The sequence below is a fragment of the Heterodontus francisci genome, chromosome 15, assembly GCF_036365525.1.
Source record: "Heterodontus francisci isolate sHetFra1 chromosome 15, sHetFra1.hap1, whole genome shotgun sequence".
NCBI lineage: Eukaryota > Metazoa > Chordata > Chondrichthyes > Heterodontiformes > Heterodontidae > Heterodontus > Heterodontus francisci.
The window spans coordinates 21,321,607-21,349,528 of record NC_090385.1 but is presented as its reverse complement, the minus strand read 5'-3'; the positions used below and the strand labels follow the sequence as shown (position 1 = coordinate 21,349,528).

The following is a 27,922-nucleotide window of genomic DNA, read 5'->3' as shown; positions in this document are numbered from 1 at the left end:
GTTGGAAGGCCTCAAACGCGAATTGTGGACCATTATCAGAGATCACTAGGTCTGTAATGCCATGTGTGGTGAAAATCTCTTTTAATGATTTGATTACGGCTTCAGAACTCTGGCCATATATTAGTTTGACTTCAGCCCATCTGGAGTAATAATCAATGACAATAAGGAAAATCTTCCCTTTATATTCAAACAGTTCCATTCCCAGGCACTGCCATGGCCTGGATGGAAACAAAGACGACATCATATCTTCGATCTCCTTGGAAACCCCCAGCCACCATTCCTAGATCTTGCTCTACACTTGGTGATTCCTAAGTGCCCTTGGTGTAGTTTCTCTAGGACATCTAACCTTAAAGCCCTTGGAATAACTAGTCTTTCATCGCAGACTAGTAAGTCATCGACAATAGTAAGACGGCTTCGTTGCTCAAGGTACTTTCTTGGGATTGGTTATCGGCATATATACTGGCCAACCCTCTTGGCAAAACTGTCTTACTTTTTCACAGACTGCATCCTCTTTCTGTAGGTTTCTAATTTTGCATAATCTTTGAGCAGTTGCCAGCAAATCCTCAGTTATAGCTAAAACAAAGACTTACACTTCCTCCAGAAAGGAGACATCTCCCAGTTCAGGTAGATCGCTTGATGCTTTCAATAATGCGTCAGCTGTCACCTGATGCTTTCATATTCATATTCATTTGGGACATATTCATTAGTCGTAGTCAAAATCTCTGTACCCCTGAGGGTAATTTCGCTAACTCCTTGGAATTAAACAACGTCATTTGTGGCTTGTAATCGGTTTCAATCTTGACTTTAAGGTCCAGTACGCAGTCTGAAGATTTTTCGCAAGCCCATATTGCTGCTATTGCTTCTTTTTCAATCACTGCTTACCTTCATTCTGTCTCTGACAGTGAACGAGAGGCAAAGTACACCAGCCTGCATCGTCCATCTTTTTGGATCTGGAACAGGATGGCACATAATCCTGTTGACGATGCTTTTGCTTCAATAATAGTCATTAGTTCTGGATTGTAATGCGCCAAAACTTGTGGTGAAGTCAACATTTCCTTGATCTTCTTGAAAGAATTTTTCTGGCAGTCTTCCCAGCACTGGGCATGGCTGTGCTTTGTCATTGTCATTGAAACTCGTTAATAGTAGCTAGATTTGGTAAGAATTTCCCTCCCTGGTTAACCATACTCATGACTCACTGTAGACCTGTTACATTCCTTGGCTCTGGAAAACCTTTTATTGCCTTCGTCTTCTGTGGATCTATCGTGATTCCAGATCCATTCAGTTATGTGGCCAATGAGCCTCATTGTCGACTGTGAGAATATGCACTTGCCATTTAATGTGAGCCCTGCCTCTTGTAATCTTGTAATCTTATCCTTGCGTTGTGTTCTTCGTGGTTTGTTGCATGAATCAGAACATCATCCATGTGGCAGATGATTCCCTCCACGCCTCCTAGGACTGTTGACATCTTCCACTGGAATATCTCTGGTGCCGACACAATACCAAATGGTAATTTGTTGAAGCAGAATCTGCAGAAGAGTGTGATAAAGATGGTTAACAATTTAGACTTCTCATATAAAGGCAACTGCCAGAACTTGTTATTTGCGATCAACTTGGTAAATATGAAGCTTTTTCCCAATTTGGCAAGGCTGTCGTCGACTGACGCCATAGGGTGACTCTCTCTCTCTACAGCTTTATTGAGTTGGGTAAGGTCCACACAAATCCTAATAGACCCGTTTGATTTCTTTACTGGAACCATCCCAGAGCACCACCTAGTGGGTTTAATCACTGCAGTGATAACTCCTTGGTTTAGCATAGTATCAATTTCCTTCTTCACCCTTTTTTAGGAGTGGTTGTGGGACCTTTCTTGGTGTGAACAAACATACCAGTTCTGCCTCTTTGTTGAGAGCAATGTGATACCCTGTTTGTAATTTCACTAAACCTTTGAATAGTTTGGGGAATTCATCCCTAAAATCACTGAGCTGTTTCTCCTATCCCTTGATCTAATCCACCTTACATAACAGCTGTAAGGCGAGACAAGTTTTCTTACTGAATAGCGAATAGGCTTGCTTCCAAACAACATAGAGGGTTTCTTGGATGGTGTTATTTCTGTGTGTTTAGGTTGCCTGTATTTCTCCTACAACCTTCACCTGAATCCCTCCTGGCCCATATAATTTCTTATTGGTTTTCCTAAGCTTTTCTTTCCTCAACCAAGACATTTGGTCAGACAGGCTAGAAACTGCTGCTCCTGTATCTAACTTGAAATTGGTTTTATTTTCCCTCACTAAGATTTCTGCTTCCCAGAACTCTTCGTTTTTCTCCAAAGAAGAGAGTATTGACTGTTTTTCCCTTCTTTATTTCCTCTATCTTTTTACTAGTCTGAAATGTTTGTTTCTGCTGTGACAGACCTGCTGAAAGTGCCCCCTTTTCTTGCAATTTTCCTGCCGGTGCCGATCCCACCGACTGCAATTCAGTGTTGCTGCCTGTAGGTGTCTTTCCCACCTCTCAGGCTTCTGGCGCCATTATTCTCTGTCTTCTCTACAGTCTCAACTTATTCCAGAATTTTCAAGGCTGGACCACCCCCACCCCAACTCCCACGATCCCCCCGAACTAGTAGTTGCTTAAACTTTAGGACTTCTGCCTGCCTGCCTGCTTAATAAAATGTTTTTTTTCAAAGTCAAATCCTCTTTCGACTGAAGCTGATCTGACAGTGCGTCGTCTATAACCCCGACTACTATTCTATCCCAACTCAGTTCCTCTCGCAGACCCCCGTAGTTGCAAACCTCAGCTATTTTATACAGATCATTAATAAATGAATTAATACTTTCACCAACTTTTTGGGTGCATTTCCATGATTACATTCTTTCTGATCTGAAAGTATCTCTCCAATGCTTTAATTACTTCGCCATACGGGGTTTCTTTTTCATCGACACTCAGGGTAGTCAGAATGTTGTCCACACCGTCTCCCAAGGCGTAAAGTAAAACACTGATCTGTTCTCGGTCTTACCATGCCATTAAACCTGACGCAAAATGGTACCTGTCGAATCTTTGAATCCATCACGTCCATGCTTCGGCCTGGTTGAGCCTCACATTTGCTCAAAGTTCTCTGGTAAAGATATTGATTTTTCCATGTTTTTTCTCAATATTTTCAATCTCTTCTGTTTTCTATGCCACAAAAATCATTTTTACCACTGCCTTGCACCTGATCAGCTGATGCAGCAATGTGCGAAAGAAACCTGTCACCATCCCACTTGCCACTGTCTGCTCTCTCTTTCCAAGTTCAAAACAGCAGCAGAAGTAGTACGCAACTTGATATTATGAAGTACTAGCTAATCTTAGGTAACATAACTTGTGAGTAACGTGAGGTCCGAAGTGCTGTTGTGATATTTAACTGCTAACTAACCTTCTCAATATCACTGTGGAGATAATTGCAGTGTAAGAGGCACGCTTTGAGTTGAAATTAAAGGTTAATTATTGTTTTCTAGCGATGAGTTGCTGGTGGGTCCTTCCCTAAATTTTATGGAGATCAGGGGGAAACAGCCAGAAATGACTTTTTTTTTCTTTTGATGCACTATTTGTAAAGAATGTTCATTCATTCACGAATTGTTTGCCTGAAACGTGACTTGTGTTTAATAACATATACATTATATGACAACTTTAGTTGAATAGATTTGCCTCTTGGAAGTACAATAAGAAAATGAGCAGTTAGTCAGTAGTTTTAATTGAAGAATACTTCTCATTTGAAAGCTTCCTTGCGGCGTGTACATGAATGACAAGGTGATTGGGAAGTTTGAAACTTCAGACCATTTGGACCAGGGCTTGTGATGAAATGACACAATGCAGTGGTGGATGAAGCCGTTGGATTGGCTGATTGGCTGCAAGGACGCGATCGGATTGGTTGTTCCAGTAACCCCGCCTCTTTATTGCCTTCCAGCCTGTGTATAAATGATGCTGAGATTCAAAGCCGCAATGTACGAGAGAGGGGATAAAATCTAAGAGAGGGATATGTTTCGATCTCTTCACAGGAGGCTGAAGCATGATTAGTGTAGAGGGGTTTTCAGCTATTTAGTACACTGGGCAGACAGTGAGGGAGAGCCAGACCAAGGCGCTGCACAGCTGTTGAATTGATCGCCGGACAAGAGACCCTGATGCCTCCAAGTTGCTGAAGCTGTTGTTAAATGAACGCAATGAGTCGCTATCTGTGGCTACCCTTGCCCTACGTTACCAAGTCCTTCCGAAAGATCGGGGAGGAAGCCAATGGCAGTGACTTTTTCTCGGCACTCTATGGCTTTTCCAACACCTCCTCCTTTTTCAGCTGGCGCAACCTGACCATTGAGGACTGGGGCATCTTCAGTAACCACACCAAATATGAAGCCGAGTCCCAGAACCCGACTGTCAAAGCTTTGCTAATCGTTGCTTATTCTGTCATCATCGTCATCTCTCTGTTCGGGAATGTCCTGGTCTGCCAGGTGGTGATTAAAAACAAGAGGATGTACTCTGCAACCAGCCTGTTCATAGTCAACCTGGCCGTGGCAGATATCATGATCACACTTCTGAACACCCCCTTCACCTTGGTAAGACCTGCCTATTGCCTTAATGCCAAACTGGGTGCACTGTTGAGGTCTCCAGAATTATTAGGGGTCACGATTGTATGAAATCTGATTTTTGACTCTTCATGAGAAAGTGTTTAGCTCACCTCTTATTTTGCTTTGGGCTTGGAAAGAGCTGGAGGAGACTCCTGTCTCTGATGTATTGACAGACAGAAGTGACAGGATGATGTGTTTCAAGTTGCCCTGTGTTTTACAATTGTAATTGTTCTTTGATATGCCAATCAATTTTGGTTTTAAATGAAGACACTGCTCATTTAAAAGTCTTGGCAGTAGGGTATTGTTTTTCAAAAAGAAAATGCAAATTAGAAATTATTTTAATTGGTAATGAGTCACCAGTACAGTTGGGACGTCACTGTGAATTCTCAAAGCAGGGGAGGTGAGCATTTTTAAAATATTAATGCCATATTTCTGCTGTTAAATGTTATAAAGATTTTGGTGAAATGTACCAAATCCTGAAACATTTAACAGGCCCACTGCCTTCATGGCAGAGTTGGGGGAGTTGTGAGTGGGCATAAAGAGCCAGGTGTGACCACTCTTAGGGATTATTCAGTGATGCCTAAGTTCCCAGTAGGGAGCCAGGCTCAAAAGGAGGGTGGGTTAGAGCTAGGGCTACAACACTGATTCCCCAAAGCACATTCACTTAGATCATGAGACTGCTGAATTCCTACTGTTCGGTACAAATATCTCCATGATGTATCTCTGTACACATCAATGCAATTCATGTCAATTGTTTCTGATGTACAGTTTGCATTTGGTGGATACCCAGGATTTTAGGAAAAAAAACCCTGCCCAAATGTTTTTGATATGTAGTGGTTTCATAATGTCATATTCCTCTGGAACATTACATGACCTGCCGCGGGGATTCATTCACCTCTATCCAGAGCCCCAATCAGATCTTCAAGGGTTTTATAGCTTTGGCCTCGTTCCATCTGCACATATGTTCTGTGAAGACAGGCGGTGAAAAGTGACATTATTACCAGTGGGAATGAGTACATTAAAATCTGAAGCTTTGACTTACCAGTGGCCCAGGGAGTAACCCCAACAGATCTTGCATCTTCCTGCAGTCTAGCAAATTTGAATCTCCTGATTTAAGAAGCATGTTGCTGCTGAAAACAGCCTTGTTCCCCTTGATATTATTCCTCAACATGCTCCAAAGGACATGTGCTGGATCTGACAGCCTTTAACATTGTTTTAAATTGGGAACTGAAAGAAGGGCTCTGGGCTTCAATTTTCAATTAAATTAACTGAGGGTACTGTCCTTGATGATAAACCTTTAAATAGGCTCAGAGTGCCTTTCAAATCACTTCCTCATTGGAAGTGCCTCAGTAGTGATACTGATGGGATGGCACAAAGAACAGTACAGCACAGGAACAGGCCATTCGACCCTCCAAGCCTTCGCCGATCTTGATGCCTGCCTACACTAAAACCTTCTGCACTTCTGGGGACCGTATCCCTCTATTCCCACCCTATTCATGTATTTGTCAAGATGCCTCTTAAACGTCGCTATCGTACCTGCTTCCACCACCTCCCCCGGCAGCAAGTTCCAGGCACTCACCACCCTCTGTGTAATGAACTTGCCTCGCACAGCCCCTCTAAACTTTGCCTCTCGCACCTTAAACCTATGTCCCCTAGTAACTGACTCTTTCACCCTGGGAAAAAGCTTCTGACTATCCACTCTGTCCATGCTGCTCATAACTTTGTAAACCTATATCATGTCGCCCCTCCACCTCCGTCGTTCCAGTGAAAACAATCCGAGTTTATCCAACCTCTCCTCATAGCTAATGCCCTACAGACTAGGCAACATCCTAGTATACCTCTTCTGTACCCTCTCCAAAGCCTCCAGAAGAGGTTTACAAGATCACAACTGTTCTCTGGATGTCAGATAACTCATGAGCAATGTAAACTGAAGAGATCGATTCATCTTTAAAAAAAAAAATGTTTATTTCAAAAACAACTTTGTCATTGAAGGAAGTTATTAGCTGGCTTCACAAGGTTTACTTTATTTCATAACCCATGTGATACACTGCTGTGTATTGAATCTGTCTGCCTGACTTTATTTTCAATATTTCAATCAATTGAGCTCATCTGATATGTATGTGTGCACTTAAGTGAACAGTCGTATCAGTGTTGTGGTGCACTTAGTGTTGCTTCAGATTACTTAATCTGCTGCCTAATAATTAGGCTGGATTGTTTGCAATCTCTCCCTTCTCCTGAGATATGCAACCTATGGTCCTATAATACAAAGGCCTTCAGATGTGTTAACATGCTGTACCACCACACTAACTCCACTTGGCTTTCTTTTTTTAAAAAGATAAATAGTAAAGACTTCTTCAATAGCACAGTTGGTAAATATACCATTCAATGTGGTACTGAGTCATACACATCACAAAGGTCTGAGCTTTAATCCTTGGTTTTTGGTGTCAGTTGGGTTGCTGTTATTCAGCATTGTGCTCCTGGTCCAAGGAAAGGAATATTAGTTTGGTTTCCTACTCCTGACTTTTGCCCGATATCCCCTTCTGGAAGTGTGTGTATATGGATATTGAGTAAAGATAGGATTTGGCTCAGTTGTGATGTTCCATGATTGAACAAACTGCTGATGTTCACATGTTAACAATGGCAGCTTCAGTAAAATACCAGTGGCTTATTGATTTCTCTGAACTGGAGCCATAGCCCAAGTCTGCGCCTTCAAGTGAGGAGAAGCTGATGTTGTGGGGCCGAGGCATTTACTCTCTAACCATTTTATATTTATTTATTCTTGGTGTTGAAGGAAGAATTATCTGTAGAAGAATGAATGAATATTGCAGTATGATAACTTATTGTTTCTCTTGTAGGTTCGCTTCGTAAATAGTAACTGGGTATTCGGGAAGTTGATGTGCCATGTTAGTCGGTTTGCACAGTACTGCTCTGTGCATGTGTCTGTACTAACCCTCACTGCTATCGCTTTGGACCGACATCAGGTACAGTATAGACAACAAAAGACACAAAAACAATGCACAGCAGCCTTCTACTATTGAATGGGAATCCAGGAGAATTGTCCACTTCGGTGAAGGATTCATATAATAGGTGACATGAGTTTAAAAATTGGGAAGTTCAGAGTTGAAAGCCTTTTCCCACAGTGTAGAGAGGCATAATAGAAGTCTTATCTGTGATACAAAGCAGGCATCACAACAACCTAACTCCTGGTGCTCGACTATTTCCCACTCCTTGCTGTCAAAATGACCATTCTTCAGGAGTCAGCATAGGCAATGAATGTTGGCAAGCAATTTGACCATGGGGCCTTGATAGCCAATGCCAATTCTGCCTTCACCAGGCGCACAAACACCCTATTGGTAAGAGAAACCAGGCAGTTCCCCAACTAACATCAGCTATCTCAACGCAGACAGAGGATCGAATGTGGGACCATTTTGTTCTATGCCTTTAGTGTTACCCACAGGAGGGGAATTAATTGTTTGTTGATTAACTAAAAAACAAGTAATTCTATTTTGATGTATTTTTAGAATGGACTCCTGTTCATAAATGATTATATTAAATATAATAGTAAAACTGATTTTATTCACTTGACAAAATCCAAGAAGTATCAATGAATGTAAAATCAGTGGAAGGTACTGACTACAAAGGCTAAATATCATAAGACCCTGGGCCTCACACACCAGCTGAGGATTGCAGAATTGTGGATGTGCTGCTAGTGATTTTCTGACTCCTGTCCACTATACTTGAGGCCCGGCTGGCAAACCGCAGCCTCAACATTTACCCCCAAATGTAGGTGTAAAGATTCTAGGGTTATTCTTTCAGTGCCAGTGGGGAGGGAGTGTGGGAGGATATGAGATTGTAACCTGCTCCAATTCTCTGATCTATGTCTTCATATGTGGTTCTCTGTTGGCAGCATAAGATTGTGGAATTCTACCTTGTATCAAAGGCCAGTCATGGGGGTAAATTCTTATCTTTCTTTCTTAGGCATGGTGCTAGGAATATGCAATTCCTATCAAAGGAGAATAGTAATTCACACACTACCATTGACTTCCCAGCAAACTGGTAGCAGTTTGACAGCTGAATAAGCCTTAGACTGAAACCCACTAATGCTGAGAAGATTACCAAAAGTAACCTTTACATATTGGGAAGAATTTGAACCAGAGTACCTTGCTTTAAAAAAAGCCTAACCATGAGTCCACAATATAAAAATTGTGTGAAAGGCAATATTGTTAAAAATTCATAAGTCCAAGTGCATTATATTAGGTGGAACTTATATGACGGAATATATTTAGTTCATTTTTTTTAAGCGAATACGTTAATTGAAGGACGAAGATCCATAATGCAGGACATCACAAAGTTTAGCAAAAGTTCAAACAAAGGACTGGTTAAGGGATGACCAGACTTGGCTTTTAAATCCTTTAGATGAGAATGGGAACACAGAGGCAAGGAGTTCCACTGGTTTGGGATCCTGGGAAAGGACATGTTAAGGTAGAATACAATACAAGTCTTGACCTCAGCATGGTGATAGGAAAAGCAAATAAGATGGCGTGTTTGGAGCTTAGGACTAATCAGATGGTGGAATTCAAAGGAGCACTGACAAAATAATGAGAAGAAAGACTGTTGTGCAACAGGTTTTTTTTTCCTTCTGCCTATTCAGGAGTGCAAGTTGGTGTTTGGAAAGCTTCCACAGATATGAAAATGATTTTCATATTTTGGATATACTTGGGCTTTACAGAAAGCTAAGAAATATGGAAGGGTTTAAAAGTCAGGAAACTGAGCCTCTATCATCAATAATTGAAACATGTTGTGCGAATTACATAACTGTACACACTCTTCAGGTCATATTACTCTTTACATTACCAAACCATGTTCATGCATATGCTGTCAGGCTAGTATATTACATTTTCCTGTTTTTAGTTTACCTCTTTGTAAACCTTTGCTTTTTCATCAAGGTAAAAGAACTCAAAGATGGGTAAATGGAATACTTCTGCACATTTGGCCAACCAGTGTCAACATCAATCTCCTATGAGTTAGATCACTCTCCGAAAGCACCAACCTTGGAAGAACATTTTGTCTTCACAACTGCAGCATCTTCATTGTCCACATAAGCTCTCCTTGTGGCTTCTCTGAATGTGCTGAGCAATTAATGTGGGTTGACAACTTAACCATTTTTTGCTATAGATCCATATTCGTTTGGAACTGAGATGTGAGTGGCCAAGATCAATAAGGGCAGATTAAAGCCAATAGTCTAGATTTAATTTATACCACCACTTTGCCAGTGATTACCCAACTGGGGTGGCTTAAGGTGCGACAATTGACTCTGTCAGATGGGAAACATCAGTCAAGTTTTCATCTCCTCATAGCTATCCAGTGACACTACAAAATAGAGAAATAACCCTGGAGTTTCCGCTTGATTGTGCAGGTCTCTTTGGTGCAATTCCCATAATATTGGCAAAACTGGTGCATTTTAAGCACAAATTGCATTCAGTGCAAATTGAGTTTCTGCTTTTGCGCTAGTTTTAAAAACATTATGCTAGAATCTGGTCACACCCCCAGGGTGAATTAATCACCATTGGGAGTTTCTGCTAATTGTGCTCTTTTGCAGGCCTTTGAGGAAGCTCCAAAAATGGAGCTGGAATTTTTGTTTAACATTTGTGGATGGAATTCATATTTTGTGGATGGAATTCATTAAGAGCTTTCCAGCAATGGTCACTGGAAAGCAGCTAGGAGTGGAAGCCATGACTCCATCCTGAACAGTTCACCAGGCCAGTGAAACAGGGAGCTCAAAGATGGCACTGGGCAAAAAAAAATGTTTTCACATTTTCACCAACTATTTTTCCCTTCTCTTCACCCTCTGTCCTCAAGGTTGTACACTTACCCCTGCTATTAGCGAGACTGAGATTGCCCAAACATAATTTACTTTATAAAATAAAGCAGTCATAGAGTCATCACAGCACAGAAAGAGGCCATTCGGCCCATCATGCCTGCTCTCTGTAGAGCATCCAATCAATCCCATTCCCCGCTCTATCCCCGTAACCCTGCTGGTTTTCTTCCCTCAAGTCTCCATCCAATTTCCTTTTGAAATCATTCATCGTCTCCACTTCCACCACCCTTGTAAGGCAGTGAGTTCCAGGTTATTACCAATCACCACATAGGAAAAATTCTTCCTGCATCTCTTGCCCAAAACCTTAGTCCTGTGTCCTCTAGTCCTTGTATGATCAGCTAATGGGAATATCTTTTCTTTGTCTACCTTATCTAAACACATCTTAACTTGTCACACCTCTATCAAATCTCCCCTCAATCACCTTTGCTCTAAGGAAAACAACTGCAGCTTCTCCAACCTAACCTTGTAACTAAAATCCCTCAACCCTGGAATCATTCTGGTAAATCTCCTCTGCACCCTCTCAAGGACCCTCACATCCTTCGTAAAGTGTGGTGACCAGAAGTGGACACAATATTCTAGTTGTGGCCTAACCAGAGCTTTATAAATGTTCAGTATAACTGCCCTGTTTTTGTACTCAATACCTCCATTTATGAAGTACAAGATCCCATATGCTTTGCTAACTGTTCTCTCAATATGTCCTGCCACCTTCAAAAATCTATGCACATGAACCCCAGGTCCCTCTGCCCCAGTACATGCTTTAGAACTGTACCATTTCGTCTATATTGCCTCTCCCTATCCCTTCTGCCAAAATGCATCACCTCGCAGTTCTCTGTGAAATTCCACTTGCCAGTTGTCTGCCCATTCTGCTAGCCCATCCACGTCCTGATGGAGTCGATTGGTATCATCCACACTGTTTGTCACACCTCCTAGTTTGATATCATAGACAAATTTTGAAATTTTACTTTGTATTCCAATATTCAAGTCATTTATATACAGCAAAAAAGCAGTGGTCCCACCACTGACAAATACTTGCATTTTAACGTCTTGACTGAACCCATACTCACATTTTGCAGGCTGTTTTGTGGTTGTCTGTGAATATTCAGTGATTAAAATTGGTTTGCAGCAAAACAGAGCCTGATTTGATCTTCAGTAATGTCCACCCACATACACTGCCAGCAGAGCCTAATTAATTGCATCTTTACTGATGCCCATCCATATGGACTCTCAGTAAAGACTGGATTGGTGAAATCCTCAGCATGGAGCTCTGTTCTGATGAAAAACACATGACCTGAAACGCTGGGCTGAATTTTCCCAGCCATTAGGAGATGGTGTGGGAGGCGGGAGGGATGAATGTATGGCGGGGGGGGGGGAGTCTTCCTACCATCATGGCATATTGCCAGCTGTGGGAACCTTAGCAGCATGGCCACCTGCTTAAGGGCCCATTTTGTCCATGCTGGGAGGGCTTCCTGCCACGTAGGGAAACCTGCCAGGTAAACCCTGGCAGCCTCCCAGGGAGTTCCTGGTGTAATTGGGGGGGTGGGGGTAGTTTCATTGGGCGCACCATAGATCATGGAGAGGTCCCCGACGGCAGTGGCTGCCAGTAAACCACAAGCACCCCAGAACACCCACCACCCTCCACCACCCCCCACCCCCAATCCAACCCTCACCATTCAAAAGTAATTTACCCCGCTCTTTGAGGGCATATTGCATTGAGGCACCCTCTCTCCATCTTGCAGTCTCAGCAGTGACCACTGCTAGAGGTGACGCTGCAGAGCTGCCAGCCCTCTGGACCAGCAGCTTTTTTTTATTTGTTCATGGGATGTGGGCATCGCTGGCTAGGCCAGCATTTATTGCCCATCCCTAATTGCCCTTGAGAAGATGGTGGTGAGCTGCCTTCTTGAATGACTGCAGTTCTTTAGGTGTAGGTACACCAACAGTGCTGATGGGGAGTTCCAGGATTTTGACCCAGCATCGGTGAAGGAACGGCGATATAGTTCCAAGCCAGGATAATGTGTGGCTTGGAGGGGCACTTGCAGGTGGGGTGTTCCCATGCATTTGCTGCCCATGTCCTTCTAGGTGGTAGAGGTTGCGTGTTTGGAAGGTGCTGTCGAGTTGCTGGCACACAATGCAGCCACTAGTGACTGGTGGTGGAGGGAGTGAATGTTGAAGGATGAGGTGCCAGTCAAACAGGCTGCTTTGTCCTGCTTGGTGTCGAACCTGTTGAATGTTGTTGGAGCTGCACTGATCCAGGCAAGTGGAGAGTATTCATCACACTCCTGACTTGTGTCTTGTAGATGTTGGACAGGCAGTGGGGAGTCAGGAGGTGTGTTACTTGTGTTACGACCAGATGAGAAAGGTGTCTAGGGGTCTATTACTGTCTTCACCCAGTCTTATAGTAACAAGGTATTATTTTTAAACACGCTGTATTTTGAGCTCCCCCTTTGAATCCTTGTTTAAAGCTTTCCAATAATAAGGCAAAGAAATGAGCATAAACTGGCTTTCTTCAGTTTAAAGGAGAAAAGTGAAATTTATCAAACCTTAAACTTGAACTCTAATATGGGTAACACCTACAGATAAACAACGTGCCCCCGCTAGCATGCACACACCATACACACATGCAAATAGGGACAGAAAAGAGAAGAAAAATAAAATGGAGAGGTTTGAGGCAATCTCTAAAGGGGGTTTCTTGTTACTGTTTCTGTGTTTCCAGCTCGCCGCAGAGTCCTTGATTGCAGATAGCTCTTATTTTTTGTTGAGGCCTAGTATTCTTCTCAAACCTTGTTCACTGTTGGAGACGTTTCTCTCTTGGGGTTCATATGTCTTCAATGGTTTCTGAAGCTGGTGAGAGCGAGATGAGAGCAGACAGGAGAGAGGTCTTCTCAGTCCAGGAGAAAAGTGCTTTCTGCTTTCAAACACTGTTTTCTCCAATTTAAAACTCTCAGTTCAAAACTCTGCAACAGCCAGTTAGTCATGTGACTAAATACTGGTCTGACCACGTCTGTGTTTGTGGATTCTGATATCTTAGCAATCAACCTGGAATGCTAGCTTCCCCACCTTCAACGTCTGGTAATCAAAAATCCATTGTTGGTTGAATGTGTCAGGGCATGGTCCTTTGTCCCTTGTTCCAATGCTGTCTGTTACAATGTAAATGTCTTCCCAGTCAGGGGCTTGCAATTTTAAGTTTTAATGTTCATGTGGCAAAATAATATGTGCCTCAGTCTTGGCAGGTGGGGGCTTGCCTGGCACTTGCCACAGAATTCCCAGTCTCTGACCTGCTCTTGCTAGTATTTATTTCACAGTATTTATTTGGCTGGTCCAGTTCAGTTTCTGGTCAATGGTAACCCCCAGGATGTTGATAATGGGGGATTCAGCAATCGTAATGCCATTGAATGTCAAGGGGAGATGGTTGGATTCTGTCTTCTTGGAGATGGTCATTGCCTAGCACCTGTGTGCTGTGAATGTTACTTGTCACTTATCAGCCCAAGCCTGGATGTTGTCCAGGACTTGCTGCATTTCTACACAGACTGCTTCATTATCTGAGGAGTTGCAAATGGTGCTGAACATTGTGCAATCATCAGCGAACATCCCCACTTCTGACCTTATGATGGAGGAAAGGTCATTGATCAAGCAGCTGAAGATGGTTGGGCCTTGGACACTACCCTGAGTAACTCCTGCAGTGATGTCCTGGGACTGAGATAATTGACCTCCAACAACCACAACCATCTTCCTTTGCGCTAGGTATGACTGCAACCCATGGAGAGTTTTCCCCCAAATCCCATTGACTCCAGTTTTGCTCGGGTTCCTTGATGCCGTACTCGATCAAATGCTGCCTTGATGTCAAGGGCAGTCACTTTCAGCTCACCTCTTGAGTTCAGCTCTTTTGTCCCTGTTTAGACAAAGGCTGCAATGAGGTCAGGAGCTGAGTGGCCCTGGCGGAACCCAAACTGAGCGTCAGTGAGCAGGTTATTGCTGAGCAAGTGCCACTTGATAGCACTGTGGATAACCCCTTCCATCACTTTACCGATTGAGAGTAGACTGATAGGGTGGTAATTGGCCGGGTTCGCTTTGTCCTGTTCTTTGTGGACAGGACATACCTGGGCAAATTTCCGCTTTGCCGGGTAGATGCCAGTGTTGTAGCTGTACTGGAACAGCTTGGCTATGGGCATGGCAATTTCTGGACCACAAATCTTCAGTACTATTGCTGCATTGTTGTCAGGTCCATAGCCTTTGCAGTATCCAGTGCCTTCAGTCGTTTCTTGATATCAGGTTGAGTGAATCGGATTGGCTGAAAACTGGCATTTGTGATGCTGGGGACCTCAGGAAGAGGCCAAGATGGATCATCCACTCGGCACTTCTGGCTGAAGATTGTGGCAAATGTTTCAGCCTTATGTTTTGCACTGATGTGCTGGGCTGTCCCAACACTGAGGATGGGGATATTTGTGGAGACTCCTCCCCCAGTTAGTTGTTTAATTGTCCACCACCATTCACCCATTCATGACTGGATGTGGCAGGACTGCAGAGCTTAGATCTGATCCGCTGGTTGTGGGATCGCTTAGTCCTGTCTATCACATGCTTGGCATACAAGTAGTCCTGTGTTTTAGCTTCACCAGGCTGATGTCTCAGTTTTCAATATGCCTGGTGCTGCTCCTGACATGCCCTCCTGCACTCTTCATCGAACCAGGTTGGTCCCCCGGCTTGATGGTAATGGTAGAGTAGGGGTATGCCGGGTCATGAGGTTACAAATTGAGGGTGGTGCGGGGAGAGGCAGGACGCCTTTCTCAATTGGAACTGAGCCTGTTAATTGGCCGCTGGCGGCAAAATGATACCACAGGGTCCCGCTGCCCACCAGAGTAGGGTCTTGCCTGTCAACAGCAAAATTCAGCCATTATTCCCTTTGCTCTCTCCACAGATGCTGCCAAACCTGCTGAGCATTTGCAGCATTTTCTGCTCTTATTTCAAATTTCTGGCATTGGCAGTATTTTGCTTCTGCATCAAATGGCTATTCTTCATCCTGTATTTTCTCAAAAATACAGTTTTGTTTGGTTAGGCCATGAATAATCTCATTGTGAAATATTAAGTATAGCTCACACATAAAAAGCATGGTTCTGATGAGACATCATTGATCTGAAACAATGAACTGAATTTTCTGGCAGGTGTTGGAACCCCAATGTTGGGACAATATGGGGGCCCTGAGCCCTGAGCTTGCACATGTCAGGGCGCCTGCTGCACCACCTTCTGGGTGATAGCCTCCGAATTGGCCGCCTCTGCGTTTGCTGTCCTATAAAGGACAGTGGGTGAGTTACCGAGGAGGGAGGCCCAATCAGAGGGCCTGTAGCACTGGATTGCAGGCAGCCCCACTGGGAGAGCTGAGTGCTGCTGAAGCAGAAAGGTTATCATGAGAGCGCCTCAACATGGAGGCGCCCTTGGACACCTTCTGCAAATTTGAGAATGAAGAGGCTCACAGCTAGTAGGGCCACCGGTCTGGAGGAGGTACCCCAGTACAGGATTGATTTTGACCTAGGCTGCGGACTTTTTTCCTGGCATCTCCTTCATTGGGGCATGGAGCCTCCAGCTCCGATGACCCTCTTGCCTGCCATCGGGAGGCCGCCTCCACAGAGCTTCCGGTCTCCACACTCGGCGACGGAGCAGGGGCCGGGGATGCTCTGATGGCTGGAAACTGTCATCACCTTTGGAAAATGGACCTTAAGTGGGGCCTTACTTCCCATAGTTTACTGCCTGCATCCGTGGAGCAGGCTGCCAACTTTGTTCCCAGCCTGTTGTCACTGGGAAATTCCCCCAGAAGTGGGAAGTCGACGGGGAGCCCTCCTGACGCAGCTTTCCCCTTATTTTCCCGATGCCCCTGCCTCCAAACCCATCTCCACGGGTCCAGGAAAATTCAGCCCAATAGCCCTACTATATCTGTCTGCAAATGCTGCCTAACCTGCTGCGTGTTTCTATCATGTTCTGTTTTTCTTGCATATACTGCCATGATGGACCTCAATATAAATGCTTTTCAAAGTGGGAGCTGAATAACCTTGTACAGCTTGGCAAGATCACAGTGATTCATGCAATACTCTTTTGTGTTGGAGATGATCTTAAGCTCTATTGAAGCATATAACCCATTCCATGATGTGTGGTTGAGCAGAAAATTCAGAACAAATCTCTCAGCCTCTACAAATTGAAATGGAGAACAAGCCTGCATTATTTGAAATACAATTTCTAATTTATTTCTGCTTTTGCAAAGTAAAAAACTAACTGGATCTGTTTTCATTGCAGCTGTGGACAAAGCAATTTTCTCCTCAGAGGCTTTTTCATCAGTCAGAGCTGCTGAAGTACCTTCTTACACTTCTCTTTTCCACAGTGGTTTCCGGATTACCTGCCACATAACAGCTCCCCAAACGGGAGTCATTTACAATTGGTTTCTGACCCTGTGGTTTAGGGAAAAACACAGCCTGACTTCGCCCTTGGTCACTATCCGGTGACTCCTACTAGAAAGTGTGTGTGTTCCTGCATGTATCGGCTCTGATGTCCTTCATCTGGTCAAATTGCTCATGTTCCAGACACATGAAGAATAACTACTTGGGTGAGAAACCCACAGGTAGTTGCCACCCGTGGAACTGTACCCAAGAATGATTTGATACCTTCAGGGAATGAGAGGAGAAAATTTAACTGGGAAAAAGTAATTTCTTTGCACATGAAGGGTCTGCACATGGGTCAGTTGTCTGCGTACTTCAGAATGTAAGGGACACCCGGTGTGGAGGTTTGATTCCCTTCTATCTTGCTTTGCACAGGTTATCATGCATCCACTGAAACCCAGGATGTCTACAGCTAAAGGAGTCATCTGTATCATCATCATTTGGATCATGGCAACCTGCTTCTCCCTTCCGCATGCGATCTACCAGAAGTTATTCAGAGTCGAATACAGGTGAGGCAAGAAGCAAAGCCAATCAGCAAATATTTTTCTCCTTTTATTTTATACTGTTTCATATAGGTGCATTTAAAAAAAAAACATTGGCTCAGATTTTCAGGTTGTAGTGATGCAAAACTGCCAGTGTTCACCATAATTACCCTGTGAAAGTGACAGCAACTTCTGGCATCCATGGAAATCCAGAAGTTGCTGTCAGTGATTCCCTGTTCTTCCACAGGGTGCACTGTTGAAGTCCCTGCTGACAGCAATCTTCAGAAATCACTGACCTTACGGGAACGTTCCCTTTTATGCTGTAATATCGCTATTAAAATAAAACCAAAAAGTTGCGCTTTGTTACTGCATTGTAACTGGGTTTTCAACAGTGCACTAAGTTATAACTACTGCTGAACAACCGTTCTGGCTCTGGAAAACTAATTTTATCTCATGAGAAAAATCTCCGTGTATTTTAAATTTTTTAATAAGTTTGTTTATGATACATATTAGAAGCTGAAGAATGTCCTAATCTTTAATTTGTCTCTCTTAAAATTTATTTAAAAGTGAAAGATAACCAGTACATTTTACTTCCTGGTTTGCTGTCTATGAAAATTCTTCAATGTGATTGGCTACTTACCCTGTTTGATGACATCAGAGTTACTGTTCGCCTGGGGATCTCCCTGACTCAGTGCCGGAAATAAACTGGCATCAGGAAAGGTAAAATTCACATCACAGGGATCACTAGATCTTTGTGAGCAACCTTCTTCAAGGTCAGCGGCAAGCACCACTACTTCACTGCTGACCGCAAATTCCGGGCTATTATCCTTATGTTTATTTTTGTTTGTGTTCAAACAATGACTGATGATAATCAGACCAAGGAAGTTGGTTTTAAAGGACTGACTGAGGGCTAAAGTATGAAGAACAGTACCAGTCAGATAGTGAAACCTAATGCCTACATAAACCAAAGACTATTTTCCAAATTTTCCTGTCTGGCCAATAATTTAAACTTATTGTTGCACTGCTCGATGTGATAGAGAAACATACAGACAGGAGGTCCCAGATTTGATTCTCAATCTTTGCTGAATTAACTGATCAAAGCCAAAGCAGCAGTATGAGATCGATTATGTCCATGAATTGGAAAGGGAAAGAATCAACCAGGATATCTGCTTCTGATTGCCATGAGGGCCAAACTAGGCTTGGCCTTGATGCTGTTCAATGCGGATAGCTTTCTGACACTTGCCATCTCCAACATTTGGGTGAAGTACCAGAAAGCTGATGGTCCCAATCATAAGTTGGCATCTTTAGAAGAAATGGGTCGAATTTGTGGAATAAAAATCAATATGTTACTGTCTATTCTTATTGCTGAGAAATAGACTGTGCAAAATAAGTGTCAGCACAGGGAGCGAGGCTAGCAAATAAGTATGGGGAATCTATATGACTGGAGTCTGGCTTCACTGAGGACAAGTCCCCAGTTATTTATGGAGAAGGTTTTAAAGAAAAATAGCACAGTAGTATGAATGCACCTTTCAGCTACTCTTTACCCAATCCAATTGCAAGATTGGAAAATTGGAAGCAGATAGCAACCAAATCAATCCTCTGATTTAATATAAAGTCTTCAAAGTTTTGGCAGCTCAAATAAAGGCCCAATACAACAGTAACTAACTCACCAATCCAGAAAAGGCCCAAAGTCACATTCTAGTTGTGTCACATTGCCAGATCTCAAAGCGGTCTGCACATTTTGGAAGCACACTACAGTAGGTGAAAGGTTACAGAATGACATAAGGCAGCAGCTAGCTGGTAGGGAACATTCAACAGCAGGAAGAGCTCCCAGGCATTCTGATGTATCAGTGGAGGTGCTACTAACAGAAATAAGGTCAAGGAGGGAGTGAGGAAGGAAGCCCCATAGATGAGTAGTGCTGGTGTTATGGAAAGAGGTGACAGAGGCAGTAGTGCTACCTTCAGCACCCCATGTACTGTCACATAGTGCTGGAAAGCCTTAATTACCCATGAAGTTGGCCATTCTAAGTGAAGGCACAAGTCCCCATGTCTATCAAGTGTGAATGATATAAACATAACTCATTGCATTAGTTAGCATGACCCCGCTGTATAAATGATTGGCTGAATGTAAATCTTTAATAGTGATAAGAAATGTCAGGAACCATGGAGATATATTTTTCCGACCATATTATAGTATCTAACTCGAGGGTCAGTCATGGTTACCATAAGGAAGAGATTATTAACTCAAGGCTGGACTTGAAAGCAATATGGTATGGGTGCACGTGTGGTGTAGTAAAGTTCCTTTCTCCATGTATTTTCTCCCTGGAAAGAAAATAATTGACAGAGACAGGAACAGCCTCAATCAGAACACAATATGGACATGAAGAAGCACTACCAAATCCTTAGACAGAGAAGAAACAATGAGAGATGTAGGAAGTCAGAGGTGGGCCACCAAGGACAAGTTGTTAAAGGCCGGGACACAGTTCCACAGTAATGAGTTTTTGCTATTTCTCAGATGTTCAAAGTTAATAGCTTGTCTGCTACGGCAATATCTGTAAAGACAAGTGTGAAAGTTAACCCGTCTCAATTTATTTTCTGTACCCTATTTGGATAATTGCACGGACAAGATGATGTGTATCCAGAGAATAACCTGGTATGTCAAGCTCAACAAGTACTTTGCAGCCTCACCAACTTTGCCATGACATCTTATGTAGCCAAGCATCATCAAAATACACACATGGGAGGAAGTAGTTAGTCAGAGGGAAATATCACTACAGAGTCCTAGTAAGCAGGAGGTCCTGAGGATGGAAGCAGGAGGGTTGGGGAGGGCAGGCAGAGGGGTTTTGGGGTAGTAAGGAGTGGGAGGAAATTCATTCATGGGATGTGGGCATCGCTGGCTAACCCAGCATTTATTGCCCATCCCTAATTGCCCTTGAGAAGGTGGTGGTGAGCTGCCTTCTTGAACTGCTGCAGTCCATGTGGGGTAGGTATACCCACAAGTGCTGTTAGGAAGGGAGTTCCAGGATTTTGACCCAGCGACAGTGAAGGAATCGCGATATAGTTCCAAGTCAGGATAGTGTATGACTTGGAGGGGAACTTGCAGGTGGTGGTGTTCCCATGTATTTGCTGCCCTTGTCCTTCTAGTTGATAGAGGTCGTGAGTTTGGAAGGTGCTGTCTAAGGAGCCTTGGTGCATTGCTGCAATGCATCTTGTAGATAGCACACACTGCTGCCACTGTGCGTTGGTGGTGGAGGGAGTGAATGTTTGTAGATGGTATGCCAATCAAGCGGGCTGCTTTGTCCTGGATGATGTCGAGCTTCTTGAGTGTTGTTGGAGCTGCACCCATCCAGGCAAATGGAGAGTATTCCATCACACTCCTGACTTGTGCCTTGTAGATGGCGGACAGGCTTTGGGGAGTCAGGAGGTGAGTTACTCGCCTCAGGATTCCTAGCCTCTGACCTGCTCTTGTAGCCATGGTATTTATATGGCTACTCCTGTTCAGTTTCTGGTCAATGGTAGCCCCTAGGATGTTGATAGTGGGGGATTCAGCGATGGTAATGCCTTTGAATGTCAAGGGGAGATGGTTAGATTCTCTCTTGTTGGAGATGGTCATTGCCTGAAGTAAATATAAGAGTAAGCATATTTTTAGAGTGCTAGCACAGAGCAGGTCTAGAGGCATTAGTTAAAATTAATGTTTCAACAAAGCATGAACTAGATTTTAAAAGAGGGAATAGTTTTTTTTTAAAGACCACGGCAACTGAGACCTGTTGCTTGCAATTCCTGTGCCATGTGGGAACTTCAGGACACTTCATATGTCTTGGAGGAATCATGTTTGTGGGAAGTGTCTCCCGTCGCTTGAGCTCGAGCTCAGGATTTCCGAGCTTGAGTCATTGTTGATAATCAGGGAAGATGAGAGTTTCCTGGATCGTACATTCCAGGAAGTGGTCACCCCACTGGCAGTGAGTTCAGGATAGTAGATAGTAAAGGACATCACAGAATATTTTCCGAGGGAAGGGAATGAACCAGAGGTTGTCATACACGTCTGTGCCAATAACATAGGAAGAGCAGGTATTGAGATCCTACGGTCAGACTTTCAGAAGCTAGGGAGGAAGTTAGCGTAGGACCTTGAAGGTAGTAATCCCTGGATTACTCCCAGTGCCACGCACTAGTGAGAGTAGAAACGGGAAGATAGGGAGGATTAATGCGTGGCTTGAAGCATGGTGCAGGAGGGAGGGCTTCAGATTCTTGGGACATTGGGATCAGTTCTGGGCATGGAGGTACTTATTCAAAAAGGAGTGGTTACACCACAAGAGGATTGGGACCAATATCCTCATGAGGAGGTTCACTTGTGTGGTTGGGGCGGGTTTAAACCAAATCGGCAGGGCAACGGAAACCAGCATATAGAAGTAGAAAGAAAATAAGGTGCATAAAGGAGAGGTGTGAGGTGATGCATTTTGGCAGAAGCAATAGGGAGAGGCAATATAGGCTTAATGACACATTTCTAAAGTGTGTACAGGGATAGAGGGACCCTTTCTGTATTAAATTCCATCTGACACTTGTCTGCCCGTTCTGCTAGCCTATCTATGTCCTGTTGCAGTCAATTTGTATCATTCTCACTATTTGCCACACCTCCAAATTTGGTATCATCAGCAAATTTTGAAATTTTACTCTGTATTCCAATATACAATTCATAATATACCACCACCACCTTCTCAAGGGCAATTAGGGATGAGCAATAAATGCTGGCCTAAATCCCATGAATGAATAAATATATACACATACACAAGTCATAATATACATATATACAAATGTACAGCAGTGGTCCTAGCATTGAACCTTGGAACACAACTGTCTACCATCCTCCATTCTGAAAAACAACCATTTGCCATGACTTGCTGTTTTCTGTCCTTAAGCCAATCTCTTATCCAAGTTGACACTGACCTTCCTGTTCCACGAGTCTCAATTTTGTTTACCAGTCTTTTATGTGATACTTTGTCAAAGACTTTCTTAAAATCCAGATCAACAACATCCATTGCTTTCCGTTCATCAACCTTCTCTGTTACTTCAGCAAAAAATTCATTAGATTAATCAAATCCATGCTGGCTCTCTTTAACTCAAACCTCTCCAAGTGCTTGATGATTTTTTTCCCCATGATTATAGTTTCTAAAACCTTATCCACGACTGATGTTAAACTCAGTGGCATGTAGTTACTAGGAATGTCCTTACACCCTTTCGTAAATAAGGGTGTCATATTTGCCACTCTCTAATCCTCTGGCACCTCCACTGTATCTAGGGAAGATTGGAAGATTATGGCAAACCCTTGCACTATCTCCACTCCCACTTCCTTTAGCAACCTGGGATACATGCCATCTGGACCAGGTGGCTTATGTTTAGTTTAGAGATACAGCACTGAAACAGGCCCTTCGGCCCACCGAGTCTGTGCCGACCATCAACCACCCACTTATACTAATCCTACACTAATCCCATATCCCTACCACATCCCCACCTGTCCCTATATTTCCCTACCACCTACCTATACTAGGGGCAATTTATAATGGTCAATTAACCTATCAACCTGCAAATCTTTGGCATGTGGGAGGAAACCGGAGCACCCGGAGGAAACCCACGCAGACACAGGGAGAACTTGCAAACTCCATACAGGCAGGACCCAGAATTGAACCCAGGTCGCTGGAGCTATGAGGCTGCAGTGCTAACCACTGCGCCACTGTGCCGCCCCAATATCACTCGAAGCATAGCCAGCCTTTCCAGTACATTCTTCCTATCAATTTTCACCCCATCCATTACCTCTATCATCTCCACTTCTACTGATAATTTATCAGCATGCCCTTTCTTCGTAAACACTGATACAAAGTACTCATTAAATATTCTAGCCCTGCCCTGTGCCTCTAAGCATATACCAACCACCTTCTTTGTTCCTAATAGGCCCCATCCCACCTCTTACTATCTGCTTACTATTGACATGCCACTAGAAGATTTTTGGGTACCCTTTTATGTTAATTGCTATTTTCTCAAGTTCGCACTTTTCCAGTCTTACCCAAGTGTCCCCCACAGACACTGGGTCCACTTGGCCCACTTCATTTCCCAGCACCAGAACGAGCAATGCCTCCTTCCTAGATGGACCAAGAATATACTGGTCAAGGCAGTTCTCCTGAATACATTTCAGAAGTTCCTCCCCATCCTTCCCCTTTACTCTAACATGATCCCAATCAATATTTGGATAATTAAAGTCCCCCACTATCACCACCCTATAGTTCCTGCACATCTCTATAATTTCCCTGCAGATTTGCTCCTCTATCTCTCTCTCACTATCTGGAGGCCTATAGAATACCCCTAGTAGCGTGATCGTACCCTTTTTGCTTCTCAACTCTAACCAAATGGATTCTGTCCTTGCCCCCTCAAGGACATCCTCCTATTCCAACACTACAATGTCTTCTCTAATCAATACTGCCATCCTACCTCCCTTTCTCGTTCCCTTTCTTTTCTGAACACTTTGTATTCTTGAATATTAAGCACCCAGTCCTCATCACTTTTAAGCCACGTTTCCGTTATTGCCACTACAGTTATTTGTGCTTGTAGCTTACCAATCTTATTTACCACATTTTGTGTGTGTACGTCCATGCAGTGGAGTTGAACAGTGTTTTTTCACCTGCACAAACCATAGTCCTGAAGTTCAAATCCAGCTCAGTTTGTTAGGATGAAAGGCTTCTTTGCTAGATGTAAAAATCAGGTATGAAATGAACTTGGGTCGTCTCAATCCCATTTCTAATGGATGTGGAGCTGGAGCAGTAACAGTTCCATTAGTGCCTTAACAAATTATTAAATGAGCTCTTGAAGACTTTTGGCTTAATTCCCAGTCTGTGCTGTGTTAACTGATCACAATGACAGTGGTACAATGACAATGGTACAACCACATTGTTGCAGGGCTTCTAATCTACAAAAGGCTATCCTTGATTGACCTGAGAATGTTTCATGCTGGCACTGGGTACCTGAAAAAGAAAGGTGTTCCAGAAACAACACTGTAATTAACAATGGAAAATCGGAGTCAATAGTCAATTAACCATTCAAGTAGTCATTAAACGGTCTAAACTGTAGGAAAAAGTCAATGAGGCTATTTTATAGATTTGATCAACATCCTAGTATAATATATGATGGTTCTGTGCATTTAGAAATTGAATGGCGACAATCTGCCATCGACAATTAGGTGCAAAGAAGCACCTGTGTGCAAGAACAGGTAGGCTCAAAGCATGCCTGATATTGACGATTAATGAGCTCCAGATAGCTGTTGGGCATCCCCAGGCAGTGGACTGATGAAGCCGATTGCAATTCTGGCTCGCTGGCCTCCGCCAGGCCTGGAAGTCACACAGCGATTTTACGTGGCTCAGGCCCTTATTTGGCCTCAGGCAGGACTTCCACCACTCTGAAGCAGGAAGTCCCGCCTCCAAGAGCTGCCAGCCTATCAGTGGACTGGCAGCTCTACAGTTCCAGCACCGTCACCGGGAGCAGTTGGGACAGTACCCAGCCAGGACCAGCAACTATGGATGAGGCCCCGGAAAAGGTAAGTGGGGATTGGGCCTCACCAGATACTATCGTCTTGGCCCTGGCGAGGGAGGTAGGGGTTTGATGGGGAGGGGAGGTGCTCCACCGGGGGGTGGGCTTGTGCTGCTTGGGGGTCCCTCTGTGGGGAACAGGGTGCCCAGTCAGGAGGCCCCCCCGCCACCAACCCGGGCCCGCAAGTAGGCTGCAAGGTATCACCGAGCGGCCTCCTCAGGTGCTGAAGTGCCTGACTGCCGCTGGTAAAATACCAGTGGTGGGGGTGGGGGGGGAAGGAGGCCCTTGAGTTGCAATTAATTGGCCAATAAACGGCCTCAATTGGCCTGGGGCGGTGGGCTGTTTACCACCTACCCCGCTGATGGTAGAATGGCAATGGATGTGGCTAGGTGATGGGAGCAGCACCCTCCCGCCTCCCACTGGATTTTACACCTCCAGCCCACTCCCTGGGAAGGGGCGTAAAATTCCAGCCACTGTGTCACCAGTAGGAGCTCTCGGAGAGAAAAGGGAGGAAGCTATCTGGGGGGCGGGGGGTGGCGGAAGAGGCAACTGGGATGGGTAGAGTGGCTATCAGGAGAGGGAGACAGCAATTGGGTGAGGGAGGGAGAACTGGCTATGGCATTTGGAGCTGCACTTGGTTCAGCACCTCTGGGCTGCAGAGGAGAACACCAAGTTCCCACTCCTGACTTTTTTATTATACATTCATGGAATGTGGCATCTCTGGCAAGGTCAGCATTTGTTGCCCATCCCTTATTACCCTTGAGAAGGTGTTGCTGAGCCACCTTCTTGAACCACTGCAGTCCATGTGATGTAGGTACACCCAAAGTGGTGTTAGGAAGGGAGTTCCAGGTTTTTGACACAGCGATAGTGAAGGAACAGCAATATAATTTCAAGTCAGGATGGTGTGTGGCTTGGAGGGGAACTTGCAGGTGGTGGTGTTCCCATTCATCTGCTTTTTCCCTTGATTCCCATTGGCTTCCATTTTGCTAAGGCTCCTTGATGCTGCACTTGAGAGTAGACTGGGGCAATAATTGGCTCGATTGGATTTGTTCTGCTTTTTGTGGACAGGACATACCTGGACAATTTTCCACATTGTTCGATAGATATTGGTGTTGTAGCTGTACTGGAAGCATTCCTGGAAAGTATACCTATGCACTGATGAGAACAGATTTGAACTTGGCTAAATACCCCCTATAGCTCTTGTGCCCTAAGCTCACACATAAATAATAACTAATTGGATGTGGGCACCTAGTTCTCCAGGACAGGTACCCTAACAAGGAATCGATGCCCTTAGGTGAACAAAGTGGATAACACTGGAAACCAATTTTTTTTTTTAAGTTCTCCTCATTTGACGCAAAAAAGAACTTGCATTTATATAGCACCTTTCACCACCCAGGGCATCTCAAAGCACTTTACAGCCAATTATGTGCTTTTGAAATATAGTCACTGTTGTATGAAACATGCAGCTAATTTATGCACAAACAAGATCCCACAAACGTCAATGATCATCCATTTTAAATGTTGGTTGAGGCGTAAGGGTTGGCCAGAACATCAGGAGAACGGCACTGCTGTGCTTCAAATAGTGCCATAATGGCAGATGAGGCCTCTGTTTAACACCTCATCTGAAAGACAAAACCTCCAAACGTGCAACACTCCCTCAGTACTGCACTGAAGTGTCAGCCTAGGTTATGTGCTCATGTCTCTGGACTGGGGCTTGGACTCACAACCTCTGACTCTAAGGTGAGAGTGCTGCAGCTGAGCTAAGGCTGACAGAGCACTAATTAATGCTAAATTAACAATCTTATGTAGAGCGGTCAGTGAGCAGCTGCAAAAGTGATTTAAAAAGAAAATTAGAAAGCTGAAATAGTCGGTGATCCAGACTCTGAACCCCGTTCAGTGACATTCTCTTATGAAGCTGTAAATACAGACATTTGAAGGCACATTGAGGTATGGGCAGTAACACAATACGGGCAGTATGGCGGCTGCCTGTTATAAACCCCACATGATATTCAGTTCCTTTGAGGTCAATGGGAGTGACCGGTGGGTGTGGTATATAATGGGTGGCCACTGCAATACCACTCCTGATGTGCTACTGCCAGCAACAAATTCCTACTTCCTTGTGTACTTGTTAACTAAAGAAATAACTTATCTACTGTGTTCCAGAAAAGAAAAAGTGCGAAGTTTATGTCTCCACAACTTCCCACAGCCAGCAGATCTGTACTGGAAGTATATGGACCTGTCCACTTTCATTCTCCTATATGTTTTGCCACTCTTGATTATAACTGTGGCCTACACAACAGTGGCAAAGAAGCTGTGGTTGCGGAATGCCATCGGAGACATCACCGTGGAGCAGTACTTTGCCCACAGACGTAAGAAGATGATGACACTGAAGATGCTGATGCTAGTGGTTGTGGTGTTTGCTGTCTGTTGGTTTCCCCTGAACTGTTATGTGGTGCTCATCTCCAGCAAGGCCATCAACACCAACAATGCTCTATACTTTGCTTTCCACTGGTTCGCCATGAGCAGTACTTGCTACAACCCCTTCATCTACTGCTGGCTTAACGCAAATTTTCGAGCTGAACTCAAATCCCTGTTGAATATATGCAAAAGGAGAAGAGCCACCCATGCACAGCCCCTTCCCTATACATCCCCTCCCTACAGGCAGGCATGGATTGAAGGCAGGAGCCACAAGAGAATCAGTCGACCTCAAAACTTGAGGTTTAACACCAACACAAACTCGGCAAGGACTGATATTTCTATTGTTGAACCTATTGTGACTGTAAGCTAAACTGGAAAGGGAGAACTTTTAACTGTCATAATTCTATAATGAGAATATGTCCAGGGTTTCGCAATTTTTAAAAAAATTCATTCTTGGGTGTGAACATCACTGGTCAGCCCAGCATTTATTGGCCAAACCTAGTTGACCTGAGAAGTTAGTGATGAGCCACCATAGTGATTTGATACAACCATGTGTCTTGCTAGGCCACTTTGGAG

General features: G+C 44.0%; 1 protein-coding gene across 1 annotated transcript; it reads left to right on the top strand.

Moving 5' to 3' along the window:
- Positions 1–4,184: 4,184 nt before the first annotated feature.
- Positions 4,185–27,716, top strand: LOC137377851 (G-protein coupled receptor 83-like). Its single transcript, XM_068047921.1, has 5 exons — positions 4,185–4,571; positions 7,439–7,564; positions 17,253–17,375; positions 24,266–24,281; positions 27,097–27,716. Exons 1-5 carry the CDS (start codon positions 4,185–4,187, stop codon positions 27,714–27,716), a joined length of 1,272 nt encoding a protein of 423 aa, XP_067904022.1.
- The last annotated feature ends 206 nt before the right edge of the window (positions 27,717–27,922 follow it).